The sequence below is a fragment of the Haemorhous mexicanus genome, chromosome 17 (assembly GCF_027477595.1).
Source record: "Haemorhous mexicanus isolate bHaeMex1 chromosome 17, bHaeMex1.pri, whole genome shotgun sequence".
Lineage (NCBI taxonomy): Eukaryota > Metazoa > Chordata > Aves > Passeriformes > Fringillidae > Haemorhous > Haemorhous mexicanus.
Genome location: NC_082357.1, coordinates 6,099,739 through 6,112,004, shown reverse-complemented (window position 1 = coordinate 6,112,004; position 12,266 = coordinate 6,099,739). Strand labels below are relative to the sequence as shown.

At 40.3% G+C, this 12,266-nt stretch overlaps 1 protein-coding gene across 1 annotated transcript in view; it reads left to right on the top strand.

Annotated features, from left to right (window-relative positions):
• The window catches only part of GRIN2A (glutamate ionotropic receptor NMDA type subunit 2A), a 161,356-nt gene that overhangs the window by 136,937 nt on the left and 12,153 nt on the right, over positions 1-12,266 (top strand). Inside the window, exon 12 of the mRNA XM_059861765.1 lies at positions 10,686-10,924. Within this exon, the coding sequence (XP_059717748.1) occupies positions 10,686-10,924 (239 nt within the window). The remainder of the gene's footprint in view (positions 1-10,685; positions 10,925-12,266) is intronic.

The following is a 12,266-nucleotide window of genomic DNA, read 5'->3' as shown; positions in this document are numbered from 1 at the left end:
TTTTGAAGTCTTAAAAAAAAAAAAAAAAAGAAGAAAAAAGTAAAACAGAGTAAAACTACTTCTTGGTGCTGAGACAGGAGTTCTCTTCCACTCACCACCAAGGGCATCAGCTTCTATTTTCAGAAAGTGTTTTCATATACATCACAAAGTAAAGCTGGCCTAAGTGTTAGAGAACATTCATCCATTTATTTATTTCCTTTGTTTTTGTCTCTGAGCAATTCCTTAGTAGATGAGTTATCTTTCAGCATGATTGTTCTGCTATTAAGAAGTGTTTAGCTCAGTTCTGAACTGATGTGAGAGATCCCTGATCCATGATGGTTTCATTCAAACTTCTGCTGAAAGAATGCCTATGAAATGGAATTAGGGTGACTCTTTTCATTGTACTCTGCCCTGCAGTAGAAAACTTGCTGCACATCTTTGATATATTTGAGAACAGCAATGATGACTCAGTCTCCACAGAGCGTATGAACTCCGTTTTGATTGTAGAAAGCTTTGTGTTTCACCTGTGGAATCAAATAGAAATATGGTAATTAAAAATTTTCTGTGGTGTGACTGATGAAATCTTTTATCAGATTGGAATATGGTGTGTATTACATAATCTTTATTTTGTTTTTTTACATAGATGTGTGTGTTGGGTCTGCATTTCTTTTATCAGTGAAAGAGAGGGCTTTATCAAAAGATAAATATGGGTTTTTAATGTCACCAGTAACAAGTAATTGAGAGCAAGAATGGTGAATTTCAGTGTAATAGGAATGACAGAGAGCAGAACTTAGCACAGTGGCCTCCTGTTCCATAAACCACAGGACATTAATTTTCATGGGGCAGACAATGAGTGTGTAAGTCTTTCACCACATGGATTTTACTCCAATTATAGCATTAAACAAATGGAAGAGGTGTCATCATCATGACTGATGCATTTGGTCTGGTGTATATATGGAAATAATAGTGCCATCCTATCCATCTGTTGGGTCTAGAGAGGCTGTGGAAGCAACCTCTCTAACTTGGGTGAAGGAATGCCTAGATGACCTGCAATGGCTGCCCTTTAAACTTTCACATATCCCTGAATATAATTTTCTGTTTGTGTGATACTGTTAAGAATTATGAGGTGCTATAATTTGGAGTGATTTTTAAATGAAGAATTTGAATCAGAGAGGTAGAATTATTGGTCCTGTACTAAAGAAGAAAAATCTCCTGTAGCCTGAGGGAGGATCTGAGTTGTCTTTCTCAGTATGGCCTAACCCCTCTAGATGCAGCCAGAGAAGCACTTGGGTTTTCACTCCTTTCACTTTGCATTTCCTTCATGCTTACTACTTCAGCATTTTTGATATTTCTTATCCAACACAAAAAAAAATAAATCCCAGAGAAAGAAAATAAATGAAACCAAAAGGAAAGCTATTTAAGAAAAATCTCATCAGAATACTGAAGGTGCTGCATTTTTGTGCTTCACCTCAACTCTGAATATCAGGTACAAAACAAAGTGGGTGGGAGCAAAGTGTGAAAAGTCTCACCCTGAGTTTACACTTTGACCTGTGGACTTCCATAGCATAGAAATCCTTATATCTTTAACCCATTTTTAGTTGCTTAAAATAATACAAATGAATTGTCCACAAAACTCAATATTAAAACTTATAGAATAGCAACAGATAAAGGGAACACCCAGGTGAATGAAACCTCATGATGAAATGTCTGTGCCCTGCTCACAAGATAAGCAAACATGCTGAATGCACAAACCATGGGAATTGTGACTACATTTATGGCATTTTTTCATTACTATTAGAAGTACTCTGAACAACCCAGGAATGCTAAAATATTACTTTTCTCTTGTGAAGGATCCCTACATTTGTTCAGAAAATGGTGTGGTGGTCTCTAGTAAAGAGAATAGTAGTTGGACATGTAGGATGTGTAGAAATTCTTGTAGGTATGTTTCTTTTAGTCCCAGAACTGCCTCACTTGTCTCACTTTGTCTCACAGGTCTAGGTGACCATTTTCAGGGAAAACAAACCCCAACCACCATTTTTTTCTTTTGTTCCACCATGTGGGGGGGGGGGGGGGGGGGGGGGGAGAGAAAAAAAGATCAACAAAAAAAGCCCTAATAATGAAATTTCTTCTACTTAGTTACAAAGTCCATTGCAGGTGAACTGGAACTAACCACCAAGAAATTAAATGTAAAGAGTAATTGCCTGGAACTAGCTCGACCTGATTTTGTAATCCATGTCTAACTTCAGTAGTTCGATGGATAATCTTTTTAGCTGTGAACTTACATAACTCTGTTTTGGTGAACTAGAAGGGATGAACCCAGAGTTCAGACCAACATCACTTTGCTGTATCACTGAAAATCTCTTTGAAGTTCTCTAGACTAAAAGCAAGTATGGTTGGGGGGAAAGTTTCATCCTGAGAGAGTACTCCTGGGAAGGGCTCAGTGGAGCCTGAATGAGGCTGTTTAAATAAATAGGCAAACACAAATGAAGGCAGAAATCTTATTTCACATGTATTGCTTCTGTAGAATATATTATTCTCAAAGACTAAGCTGTAAAGCAGCAGAGCCCCAAGTAGGACAGAATTATTCTTCAGTATGTGTAATAGGGCATTCATCAGGATATGGAATAATTTCAGTGAATGATTGTAAACCTAATGAGTTCCATAACTATGAGAAGAAAACATTCTAATGAGTTTAACAAACACAGTTTCTTTATATGAATAATATGTTAATAAGAGGAAAAACCTTTTTGGATCATACTATACACTTGGATAAGACCAAGTAATTTGTGTAAAAGTATATCTGATTGCACATACAAAAAGCCATGATCTCATTTCTTTTTTACATTTACCCAGTACTGAAATGGCCTTTTGAAATGTATTTTAGAGCTTCCAATTTCCTCTGCACGTGTCTTTCTCCTGTGATTTTTCTCATTTGATTTTTTTCCTTGCTGCTTCTCTATCATTCTCCTATCTAAGCCAGTTCACTTACACATTGAAATGAATTTTTTGTGCAGTGGATAGGAACCTCTTCCCTCTTCCTTGCTGATGTAAAACATCCAACTGAAGAATTAATTGCTTGTTCATGCAGGGGCATCTTTTCATACTCCTCAAAGCGTGATGCTGTTTCTGCATTAAAGCCAATGGCTTTGAACCTCTTTTTAATCTTGTCGGCACTGGAAAAAGAGTTAACTAAATACAGAGGGATGTAAGCTTGTGTTAGGGATAACTTCAAGCTCTCACTGGTGGTTTATCTATATGTTTCTACATGAATACTGTTCCCATCCTGAGGATAGCTCTACTAGGTGGACCAATTACACTGACAATTATCAATCACACTGTGGGAGCAGCTCCGAAGTCTCAAGTGTAAGGACCTGGCTACAAGATGCCAAATTTCTTACTCTAACAAGGAGGAAAAGAGACAGAGGAAAGAAGAATGGGAATGAGTTGCTGAGGAGTTTAAAGAATAGCTATTTAATTGTCTCAAAAGTATAGTTGTGCTCAAAAGGTTTCCTCCCTTGGTCTGTCCAAGTTCACATATGTAGCCTTGCTTATGGGAAGTTGAGATGAATAAGCAGTTGTTAGTGTAAGATTAATTGCTTTGGAGCTCCAAATCTTTCTAACAGAAAGAATTAGGGGTTGCTTTTTCTTGTATAAGGGATATGAGTGAAATGCATTGCTAGTGAATTTCTGGCTTTGTTCATCTTGCAATCTGTACAGCACATCTCATTATCTGCAAAAGCTTTGAGTTGATGATTAGCATCTGCAGCTTTGTTTAAGCTAGTTGATCATCGGGATGATTCTCTAAAGCCCAGTGGTGGTTGTGCTGCTTTTTTGGTCTTGCTGGGGTCACAAGATGAAACTTCCATTGTTTTTTAACAGAGAAGTAAAAGTATTTCTACTGAGACACAGAATCTCAATCTTCTGTTGAGAAATAGAAGCACCCAGGAGTTCAGAAGCAGCTCAAATGATACGGCTGCTAAGAAACAGCACCATCATTTTGTTTGGATCTCCCGCCCACGGCCGCAGGGATGTGTCAGAACAGAAATGCCACGCTGGGGAATCGCATGATCCCTGCTTTGATTTCTGTTCTGAACCTCGGCAGGAGCAGCTGGGCAGACTGATGTCCCCAGCAGCAGCGTGGTACCTGGCACTGTCCCTGCTGTGTGCACAGAGGGGGTGAAGTGCAAGCAGTGGGAGAGGGCTCGGGCACAGCCTGCGGCGTGCCGCAGCTCCGGACGCGGCGCTGGGAACGTACCCCTGCTCCTCCAGGAACAGCAGGGACTTCAGGCAGCTGTCTGCTGGCCCAGGTGTTGCTGATGCTCCTCTGGCTTGGGCTGCACAGGCCATTTAAAGAGTGATACTTTTTCTAAAAATATCCCACTAAGTTATTTGGGAGGCATTGTTTCTGAAACCCGTAGCCTTCAGTCTTTGGGATTTGGTGTAGAACCACTGGTGCATAGAAAGTGAGGAGAATTTAGATTTCTCTTTCTCTCTTTTCCTTTCAGTCTTTCTCCTATCTCTCTTTGAGAAGATGAGATTATTGAACTACAAATGACAAAGCTGCTTCAGAATTAAGAGAGTAAGAGGGGTTCTGAGTGTGAATGGGATGAAGAGAAAGACTGCGAGGAGCCTTTAGCTATGAGGGATGCAGCAGAATAGAGGGATAAAACGCTCATGACAGCAGAAGTGGTTGGATAAAGGAACAGAAAAAGCTGGGTAAAGAGAGCAGTTTTGGGGAGGAGTGTTGAATACCAGCCAGCTGGCCAAGTTATGCATCTACTTGTCTGAGGTATTTGTAATGTATTGCACTACCTGCAGATTAAGAGCTCAGTTCAAAAGACAGTGTGGGAAGAGATCTCCAGGAAGAGGGCAGATGGTGTAGCTGTATTAAGCCCTTAACCCTTGAAGCTGAAAACTTTAAAGGAATTAGAGACTCAGAAGAAAACTGGTTCTGGTCTGAGTTTCCACAGAGTCTGTTATCCCTTCCTAATAACTTTCAGTTCTGGTTAATCTTCATGTGCTTTTAGGGCAGCTTAGTACACTAAGAATTGTTTTCCTGGGTGCATAATTGCTTCCCAGTCCTCATGGGTAATAGGTAACTGTGGAAATGAGATTTGCCCCCTTACATCTGGAAGGGGAAAGCTCTTTGTTATTTTGTTCATATTTCAGCATAAGCCTTCCAAATCACTGTCTAGATTATAAGGACGTGTAGCAGTGTGACTCACATGGGCTGATAAAGCCCAAGAAGGAAATACGTATGTGATTATAAGGACATATTTTCAGTGTGTGCTGCTCAGGCAGAATACTCCCACAATCACAGTGATTTTCTGTTTATATATTTAGTGTCCTCCTTAAGCAGTGGGTGGAACAAATGTGACTGAAGAGTGTGAGTGTATAAGTGGAGGGCGTTTGTGTAGCTGAACACGAGTTAGAGGGATTGTAATATTGAAAGTCGTGCTTAGCAGTTCTGTTAATTCATCCTTAACTAATGGGGACATGCAGAGTGAAGTCATTAGCTCACAGTAAGTTTATTGCTGTCAGTCATCTGTGTTCCTCTTGCTGTTTTTACAGGGGGAAATAACTCAGAAAATAAGACTGAGAGAGATTGTTTTGGGGGATCCAGGCTGAATTTGAAAAGTTGCTGTGCTTTTATATAATCTCTTCTCTGAAACATTCTGTATGGATCATATTACTGGGTCAAATTGGAATTGATGAGCTTATTGAACCAAATGCACATCAACCCATTTGGCTGCTGACCCTGCTATTCAGGGGGAAACACCCTTTCATTTTAGAGTCCCCACGTGGTGGGGTGCTATCCTCCTCCTCTCTCACTTAGGGGGAGTTCTACCACAGTAATCATGGAACAGTCCCTAAATTTGAAAACTACCTTTTGTCCAGCCTGAGAAGCAGGTGACTCTGTAAGTGCTGCCAGGGTCTGTGAAGATGATGCCCTACATCTGACCAGTGTGAGTGTACATATTTAACCCTCCTGCAGATCATCTCTACTTGGGAACATGCCAGTTTGCTGTGCTGACTGCTCAGGCTGAACCTCAGGGTAGGGCATTGCCCCTGACACTGTCACCAGCAGCCACCTCCTTTGGCACCTTCTGCTGTGACACGTGCGCCGAGATCTCCTGCGGTGACCTGCTCCTGGCCCGTGCCTTATGCAAGTCCCAGGGAAGCGCTGACACCAGAGGTCTGCTGTACTTAACCAGCAAAGCAGCAAGGGTGCTGGGCTGCAGCTCTGCTTTCCCCACTGGGACAGAGCATCCTTTCCTCCTGCAGGATGTGCAGGCTGCACAGAGCAGGGATGGCTGTGATTCATGGCACAACGCAGTATAAGGAGAATTTGTTTTTCCAGACAACTCTCATTGGTGCAAGGCAATGTTTTTTGGAGTCAGGGGTGGGTGACTGCATGTGCAGCTGCAACTGCTGCTACAGCTGCTGTAGGGCCTGGCAGTTTGGTGCAGGTGTACCCAGCACTGAGGGTTCCAGTGCTCAGGTATTTGCAGGTGCCTCTGTGCCCTGGAAGCAAAAGGAACGTGGGGAGACCAGTAACCCCCCCTTAAAAGAGTCCCAGAGAACTGGCACATCTCAAGAGCCAGTGACACAGGCTGTGTGAGTGTCTGCTGAGCACCAGGGAGAGGTGGCACAGCCTGCAAAGCCTGCTAAGGGCCCTGATGAGGAAAACCATGAATTCTACCCTTTAGACTGTATGGTTTCTGTGTTTGGATAATGAAATTTTTATTGTGACAAAATTGTTCGGGGAACACTGTGGACAGTTTATCAGTGCTTCCCAGGATGATAACGTGTGAAATAGGCCAGAGGAGTTTATGTAGAAGGGAAGGCCCTTGTGGGATATGCAGGCCAAATGGCCAACTGGCATATTTCTGTGCAAATAGCAGCCAGAGCAGAGAGCTCCATAGCCACAGGAACAAACCCAGGAGGAGCACAAAGGGATGGGAGCACTGTTTGCACTGTGGCCTGAACCCATTGTAAATAGTGCAGGATTACCAGTGAGAGAGCTGGAATGTTGCAATTTATTGGAGTGTGTTTTGAATGAATACTGCAGACACTCAAGATTGCTTGAACTGTGGATTTTTAAAGCACTTGCTTATGCTCATTCTTACATTATAAATGAAGCAGATCTTTTATTACACAGTGATATAGAATTTTTAAAATATCTCTTAGTGTAGGAATTATGTAGTCATTTGTGAGTTTTCCAGGTTAAATAGATTGTGGATGTGTTAAACAGAAGATAAACACTGTACTTTTTTTGTCAAAGACACAGTGACACTCCATTTTCTGGTTTTTGCCAGTGTCATGATGTACCTTGCTGCTGAGATCTGCAGCTGTTCATTTACACGTTAATCTAGTCCACACATGAATGCAGGTAGGAAATGATTGTGGCATTAGTTCCCTTTAGTAAGTGCCTGCAGTGGAAACCAAACCCCCTAAAAAAAGTCTAATTAATATTTATGAGTAACTTGAGACACCCCCCCCCCCCCCCCCCCCCCCCAGATGTAGACTTGAACTCCATTAACACTCAGTTCAGTGAGGCCTGGCATTTATGGATATTGAGGTTGCTGACTTAGAATTTCAAGGTCTTTTTTATGGGATATTTGGAGCTCCCACTCGCTAATGAGTATTATGCACACACAGGAATGACTGAACTCTCCAGTGCCTGGTAATCACAAATTGCTGGCCTTTCAATTGCCAACTGTAATATACTGCCATAGGTGTCATCACCCTGCCCATTCAGCTCACAAGTCAGACCATCCAAAAAGATTTGAAAGACAGCATTCCTCCAAATGGACTTTGTTCTTTTAAATTATTTTATTTTCTGAACCAAATTATAACTAGCCTCAAAGTTCAAGGTTTTGAATTCAAACTCCAGGCCCAGTTTGGAAGTTATAGGTTTCAATAAGGAATGAATTGACACCACAGATAAAAAAGTTTCTTATGCCTGAGGATTTAGTAATAAAAATGTTATGGTTTCTGTGAATATCTGCTTTAAAGTGTAATGGGCAGGAAAAGCAATAAGAAGACTGGGCATTTTTGCCAGTTTTATAGGGTCAGCTATGCTGAAGTGTTATTACAGTTAAATTATTACCAGTTTTGTCTGTGTTTCTGTGCGTACATGCACACACACATATGTAAATATTTATGCACATGTATAAAAATATATACTGGAAAGGGCAAATGCTTTATATGGAGAGACCAGAATTATCAGCCTAATATATCTATTTCCAGATAGCATCATTCCATAGGTATGATACTCCAATGATTAACAGTGCTTTGCTGTCTATAAAAAGGTGGATTCCTTTTGGGCATTAATTAACATTGATTACTATCATTGTCAGATATTATGGAAGGGATATTGCAGTAGCAGGATCTGCAAGGCTCTGGGATGCTTTGTTCTTCTTTACTTGCGTGGGCACTGTCATTTATCTTGACTCAAAAAAAGCTTAGTTAATTTCTGTTGGGATGTTTTTGGAAAGGTTGCTGGATTATCAATAGTTGCTTTACATGTACATGCCAAAGGCAAAGGAACACAGAGGAAACAGTAATAAAATGGAGGTCTAAATTCCTTTGTGAATTTTGTTATGAACAGTGAAAGGGCACAGCAGTCAAATCAAATTGATGCCTGACAGTCATGGGAGATGTGAGTTTTCCTGTGGGAAGTAATGAGATCTGATTGGCAGAGCTTCAGCTAATGCACAGAGCAGAAATATTGCTCTCTCTTTGGACTTGGGTTCTTTTCTCTCCCATAGCCTCTGTGCGTTTTATTCATAGACCTTGGGGAGGACTTGAAAGAGAGACGAGGGGAACAGTCCACTGAGGTTTAGCAGAACAAAAGAAATCCAAATCTGCTAAGATATGGAAATGCAATAATGAACCCCAATTATCTATGTGTGCAGTATCTATACTGTTACAATTAATAATTTATTGTCCCGATGTCCTGGATTAGAAGATTTTAAAAGATTCATTAGGATTGACTTTCTTTGGGATGTTCTTAGGTATTTTGAAGATTGAGCACTGTAATTTGGGAGAAGACACATTGCCTTTTGCAGATGTAGAGGTTCAATTTGTGCTTCAAGCACAAAATTAAATTCGGAATTAGCTAGAGACCGAATAATCCCTCTTACAAATTTGTGAAATGCCTTTGCTAAAGTGCATCAGAACTTGTCCTTTCTACTTCAGTTTTTCATTCACATTCTCTGAGAAGCAATTTCTCCATCACAGTGTTGTGTTCCATTTCCAATTGGAATTCACATCCGAATTATCTGTGGGCTGCAGCTTTCCTGGTGCCCTGGCACTCTGTCCTGCAAAATGCTTTTTCACAGCAGGTCATTGATCTTCTAGTCTAGCTTGAAGGTAGCTGAAATGTCAATATAGCTTCTAGCCATTTTTTCTGTTCTTTTTTTTCAGTGATGAATGAATTATAATAATACTGAAAATGTATTCCCTAATCACTGGCTAAGGATTAGGGATTTGTACCATTCTTCCCCCATATTGAAGCCATATCTTAAATCGGAAAACACATTAAGAAAGCTAATACTGTCCTTTTAATACTGTCCTTTTTGGCCCTCTACATTGCCTGCTGTATTTTCTATAAACAATGAAGTTTATGACATTAAAAATTATAAAATAATTACTCAGCTGACTATATCCCAAGAGAGTAAAAAGGCCTGTATGCCCATGCAGTGCTTCAGTAAGAACAACGCTAAATGTTTGAAAATTAGTCAATCATGCAAAATAATAATAATTAAAAAAAAATGTTGGCAGGAACAATTGCAGCTTCTTGCCCACCTCATTCCATGCTGGCAGTAGCAAGCACTGCTAGGTGAAAGTGTCCTTCATCTGAGGCCAAATCTCATCAGTGAAATATGGATTCCAAGTTAAGAGTACACAAGAGAGGGAGTGGATTTGCTTCCTTAGCTGTAAGTAAGTGAATTGTTTTCATGGCAGTAGGGATGTGGCACAGCCAGAACCAGAAATACTCCACTTCAGGCATGTGATGAGGGTGTTGGTGTTCCTGTTGCTGCCCAGGAAGCTGGAATGGCAGCAGCACAAGGGAATAGATACCAGAGATGAATGCAGAGACCAGATGTGTCAGGAGAGCTTCAGCCACAACACTGCAGCTCATTCGCAAAGAAGAAATAATGTCATCGTGGATCAGATGAGAAAGGACAAACTTCTCATGGCACACTCTAAAAGAATCACAAGAATTTGTGAAATGTGTCTTGTGATGTTAAAGAGAAGGGCCAGAGTGGATCAGGGAGGTACAAGTGTAGGGCAGTGGAGAGGAGGGGGCGTGAAAGGGTCTGGTTGAATGTCAGGATGCTTCTCTGATAAGTTCTCCCTCTGATCACTGCAGCCTGTCCCAGCTCTTCACTAACTCATTCCACTCTCCATGACAAGTCCTAATAGTTATATCAAGCAGCAGAAAGTTCTATCTAAACCACAGATCCTGCTTTCTAGAGCATCCAGCTTCCCACATAATTTATGAAATATGAGGACATCTGAAACTAGGGTGCTGAGAGTTGAAATCTGCTATATTTGCATCTCCTGGCTAGATAAGTCTGCAGTGCTCCATGAATGAGGCATTAAATGGTGCTGTATTTTTAAACTTGCAAAGACTTTCGAATTCTGTGAGCAGTGATTTTTGCATTTTAACTGGTTTGACTCCTTGCTCTCCCTAGGGGAAATGGAAGAGTTAGAAACCCTGTGGCTGACTGGTATTTGTCACAATGAGAAGAACGAAGTCATGAGCAGCCAGCTGGACATCGACAACATGGCAGGAGTGTTTTACATGCTCGCAGCAGCCATGGCACTCAGCTTAATAACCTTTGTCTGGGAGCACTTATTTTACTGGAAACTCAGATTCTGCTTCACTGGAGTCTGCTCAGATAGGCCAGGACTGCTGTTCTCAATCAGCAGGGTCAGTATTACTTTCGTTTTTCCCCTTTAGACAACACAAGGAATAAACACTGCCTCCCTAAAATATCATCCTTCCTTTTATTCCCACCTGAACATTTAAAATCCAGGTTAGAGCAGCAGTGTGGTGCTCTGGAGTAATCATTGGACTTAGGATGTACTTGCACTCTTTGGAAAGTGCATTGGATTTTTTAGGGTATGAATTATCTTCTGCCAGGATAATCAGTGATTTAATGCTGGAAACAAATACAATAAAGGGAAATTTCAATGAAAAAATGGTAGATGCAGGAAATGTATTAATTTCCACATTAAAAATCCAAACAAAATAAACACTAATTTGATAAGAGACATTAGCTGTTGGCTTTGTTTATTTATTAAGCAAGAGAATTTTAAGTTATAAAAATACAGTGGAATATTTTTGTAAGCTTTTTTTGATAAAAAACTTGAATAAACTGTATGAGAAAAGGTCGAACACAGATATCATTTATGTCTGGTAGGACACTAAGGCAAGGTTTTATGATAACTTTACCAGACCCAAAGGGGATTTACATATGCAAGAAACTGATACTTGTAACAAAAATGGAAATGTGGCTTATTCTATTATTTTTGACAAATAGGTTGGATTTTTTCTTTATATATTTTTAAAACAGATTGAACTTTCATTAGGTAATTGATTTTTCTGGATTTTTTATATAGCTGAGGAGAACTGAAAATGATACTAAAATGGCTAATTGCTTTAAAGTGTGCTGCAATTACCCTGTTGAGTAGATTGGAGCATTTTGGAACTGCATTAAAAATAGTCTGCACTACCCTGTTGGGGATTGTCTAGAAACCACATGCACTTTAACCTCCACATTTTATATTTGAACTTTATGTTTCTGGCCTTTTTTATATGAAATTCTCCTAAGAAATGCAGGGGAAAAGAAGTATTTATGTCAAAGGTAAATGTCTGAGTATTGCTAGTTCAGAGGGCTGGAAATGTCAGTTGGGCTCACAGTGAGCCAAAAGAGTGACCAAAGAGGTTGAAGTGAGAATATGGGCTTCGGCCTTTTGCTCAAATTAATTCAGATGCAGCTTTAAAAAGAGCTGTTTTTTTTTCACATGTACTGGGGTAGGGATCAGAAGAGCTAAAATATGATGACTAGAAGCCTTTTTATTTCAGTACAAGTGAAGAATACCTTAATCTCCAATAAAATGGTCCCACTACAGGCTTGTTTAGAGGGGAAACTTAATCACTGGTTTAAAATAAGAGAGTATCTATTACTGAAGGTTAGTTTCATTTTTGTGACAAGATTAGGGAAGCCTTTGGAGTACCTTCTAATCTTGTATTGTGGAATAAGCTGGGG